The sequence below is a fragment of the Priapulus caudatus genome, unplaced genomic scaffold, assembly GCF_000485595.1.
Source record: "Priapulus caudatus unplaced genomic scaffold, Priapulus_caudatus-5.0.1 Scaffold216, whole genome shotgun sequence".
Classification (NCBI taxonomy): Eukaryota; Metazoa; Priapulida; class Priapulimorpha; order Priapulimorphida; family Priapulidae; genus Priapulus; species Priapulus caudatus.
Window position 1 is genome coordinate 32,468 of NW_014577277.1, and position 3,772 is coordinate 36,239.

Below are 3,772 nucleotides of genomic sequence, written 5' to 3' on the forward strand. Positions count from 1 at the left end.
TCTGTTCTCTCTCTCTCTCTCTCTCTCTCGCTCTCCTCTCTCTTTCCTCTCCTCTCTCTCTCTCTCTCTCCTCTCTCTCTCCTCTCTCTCTCTTTCTCTCTCTCTCGCTCTCTCTTGTGCCTTTCTCTCACGCGCGCGCTCTCATTCGCGCTCAATCTATTTATCTTTTTTTTCTCTCTCTCTATCTCCATAGAGTTTAAACACATATGCACACAGTACAAGATACACAAGACAATGCGAAGGTACAACCATACTCACACCTAGAGAAGCGACGCTGGACTCTACCCGTCTGTTCAAAAAGCGTCTCTATTTAAACAATTCTGCCTGCGATGGCGTATAATTGCTTAAGCGACTTATATTTGCGTATAATCATAGCGATAATAATAATAGCGCGTATAATAATAGCGCAATATAATGGCGTATAATTGCTTATTGCTTACTGCGATGCCGTAATGAGGTGTCGTGTGATCAGGAGCGTATAATGACAATGTCATTATACGCTCCTGGTGTGATTGAATTGCAGCGCACAATGGTAAAATGCTAATTAAAATACCGAATTATATTTCCTGCACCCACCGCATTCGTTAATCACCAATCTGTACAATATCTACGATGCTAATATATGTATAGTTTGTGCTGATAAATGGGGGATTTTCCGATGTATGTTGAACGTGTGGTCATTTGTTATGGAACACATGTCTCTACCCCCCCCCCCTTCGTAGTTAAAAATTGTTTTAGCGATATTTATCAAACGTCTGCACACATGCGATTGCGTAACATATCCTCTACTACGGGCCACATTCAGGGAACACTGGCCAGAGCGCAGAAGTGGTGTGCGCATAGAAATAATATACTAGTTAGACTATATTGTGTCTCTATATATTTCTATGGGTGTGAGAGAAGCGATGCATTAATTCTAAGTGCACGCGGGTCAGGTGAGGTACGTGAACAAAGTATGTTGCAATGTTACAATGTTGCAAAACCCGTTGGCTGTACGGAGATATGATCAAGGCGTAGGTGCTGCGCGCAAAAGGCGTTGACACAACGGCTGCATGCTATATAGCTACGATGCACTATAGCTACAGCCCCCCCCCCCAAGGTGCACTGCTATTCTTCTTCTTCTCACGTCACTACACTACACTCGACCCAGCACACAGCATACGATTATTACCAACGCTAAGGAGGTTGTTTTCGCCCCTGTTAGTTTGTTTGTTAGTATGTTTGTTGGTTTGTTTGTTGGTTTGTCTGTCAACGGGATATCTCAAAAAGTTACGGACGGATTTTGGTAAAATTTTGGGTTGATCTTGGGCCAAGAACCAATCGATTAGATTTTGGGGGTGATCCGGATCGAGATCTGGATCCAGGATTTAATTTTTTATTAAAAAAAAAATTTTGTTGGGAAGACTTCGGACGCATTCAAAATTCATCAAAAAAAATACTCGATCTTTTTTTTCAAATTTCTGAAAATTTCATTAAACTCTATATTGGGTGTACCAGCAATACTGTTACGCTGTGGCGGAGGTTTGCTATCTCCGAGTGCTCTTGTTGCCACTGCTATACGAGAGTGCGAATAAACTCAATTGACAATCGACTTGAGATCTTGAAATAAGTACAGGGAGGAAAATCCCGTCTTTATTCTAATAGTCAAATCGAATATCTGCAAAAAGTTATATATTGTGGCCATTAAAAATGTCAAAAGATTGTAAAAATGTCAACGCAATATTTCAACAGGCGCCTTGCTGATGGCAATATATCTGCATGGATTGACGGCATCTGAAACATCATCGTTAACCAGAGCTATGACATATTCTGGGGAAACATTACACTGGCCACTGGAATGGAATGGTTGTGTCGTTGACAAGCACAGGTACTGCGCGCTATAGTCAGCGACAAACACATGTCGCAGGCCGCCACAACTTTTTCCCTGTTTTTGCGCACCGCGAAAAAACGGCGATGGACCATTATCACAAGTGATCCCTTTCTTGGATTTTCCCAACTTGGGACATCTGTTTTAATGTTTCTCTACTCTAATTCGCCTATTATTGCCGATAATCACCTGTAACTGCCGGTCAAATGCTCATCTGCAACACACAAGTACACCGCACGCACGCCCTGTGCACAAACAACAAGAATAAGAGCGTTCTTATCTTTGTTCTTATTCTCTTATTCTTGTTGTTTGTGCACAGGGCGTGCGTGCGATGTACTTGTGTGTTGCAGATGAGCATTTGACCGGCATTCACATGTGATTATGCAATGGAAATAATAGGCGAAATAGAGTAGAGAAACATTAAGACTTTGGTAGTAAATACATTTCGTGTTTATTTACCATTATTTTTTTTATTGAGACGTTTCAAGTGCCTGTGACCCCTAGGGCCATTACAATATAATACGACATTATATATGCATGTATATCAAGAGCGTATTAAAAAGCTTAATACGCTCTTCCTTAAGCTATCGTATATCTTAATCTTATATATAATATCTTAATATATATATCTTAATCTGTCCTTATCGTATAGCTTAATGGTTTCTTAATACGCTGTTGATGTATGTTTAAAAAGACGAGAATTTCTTTTTTACCTCAAGCTACTGCATGTATACAGGATAATTCTTACTCTGGGTATGCTGACATGTTTTGACTTCCTACAACGAATGAAGATGTTTATACTGATAATTGATAAACGTTAGATATATAAGGGTGATGCATTGTGAGTCTTATCTTGGTCCTGGTGCTGATGCTGTTGCAACTGGGATTCGCGTTCCCCGCGGCCAGGAAACACGTGCTAACTAGTAATATAAATTATCATAGTGACGTACGTACGTCAAGGTCGGCTTGGAAATTTGATCAACGCTGCTGCTTGTTGGCCCGTTGCCACTACGAGACGATATACAGCCAGATGAACTCGTTTTCCTGCTTTTTCTCCACTACGTGGCTGATAGTGTGCGTACATGCGTGCGTGTGTGTCTAACTTTACGATACGTGGCTCATCGTGTTTGACTTTATCAAGCAGTTAAAGTCTACGCGTATACAACGATGTCGGCTATTTCGCAAAAGAATCATGCCACGAAGCCTGTGAAGCTATATCGGATACCAGACCTCATAGCTAAAAAGAGAGATGGCGGGGAGCTGCTAAAAGAGGAAATGGACTTCATCGTGGATTCTGTTGTGAAAGAAACCATAGCGGAATGCCAAATAGGTCAGTTGCGTATAGTAAACGGCATATGGTACGTCTGTATAAACACGTAATGTGTTTCATACACTCGATCCTGATAATTTAGTAGTTTATTAATTTAATTGCTGTACATATAGGTTGTATATTATTAGAAGTGAATATAAAATACGAAATGTGTATTTATATATACTCCAGAACAGTTAGTATAGCCCGTAGGGTCTATGTCTCCCTGACCTCTGTTTGACCTGGCTCGTTCAAATCTTTCTGACTAACCCTATGTGTGTGCGTGTGTACGCGCGTGCGTGCGTGTGTGTAGTCCTATAGCGTACTATGTATGCTGCGTTTGGTTATTGATACAGTGCAGTCTCCCAACGGCAAATGCCGAGGGCTTGCTATGACCTTGACTTTTTAACTGACGTTGCGGCTAAATGAAGTTCAGTGACACCATGTGCACAACGTCCGGTCGTTGAAGATGAAATATCGATGCTACCCGGAAAAAGCTGGTGTTGGTGTCAAACGAAGCAGAATTCTTAGTAGAGCAACATGTCTAAAATCCACAGCCTGCTCATCTGGTGTAAAAATAATCTTTATACAATTTT

The 3,772-nt window shown here is 41.1% G+C and overlaps 1 protein-coding gene across 1 annotated transcript in view; it reads left to right on the top strand.

The window, feature by feature from the left end:
* LOC106807452 (thymidine phosphorylase-like) overlaps positions 1 to 3,772 on the top strand; it is a 36,258-nt gene that overhangs the window by 12,290 nt on the left and 20,196 nt on the right. Inside the window, exon 2 of the mRNA XM_014809779.1 lies at positions 1,732 to 1,867. Coding sequence (XP_014665265.1) covers positions 1,732 to 1,867 — 136 coding nt within the window. The remainder of the gene's footprint in view (positions 1 to 1,731; positions 1,868 to 3,772) is intronic.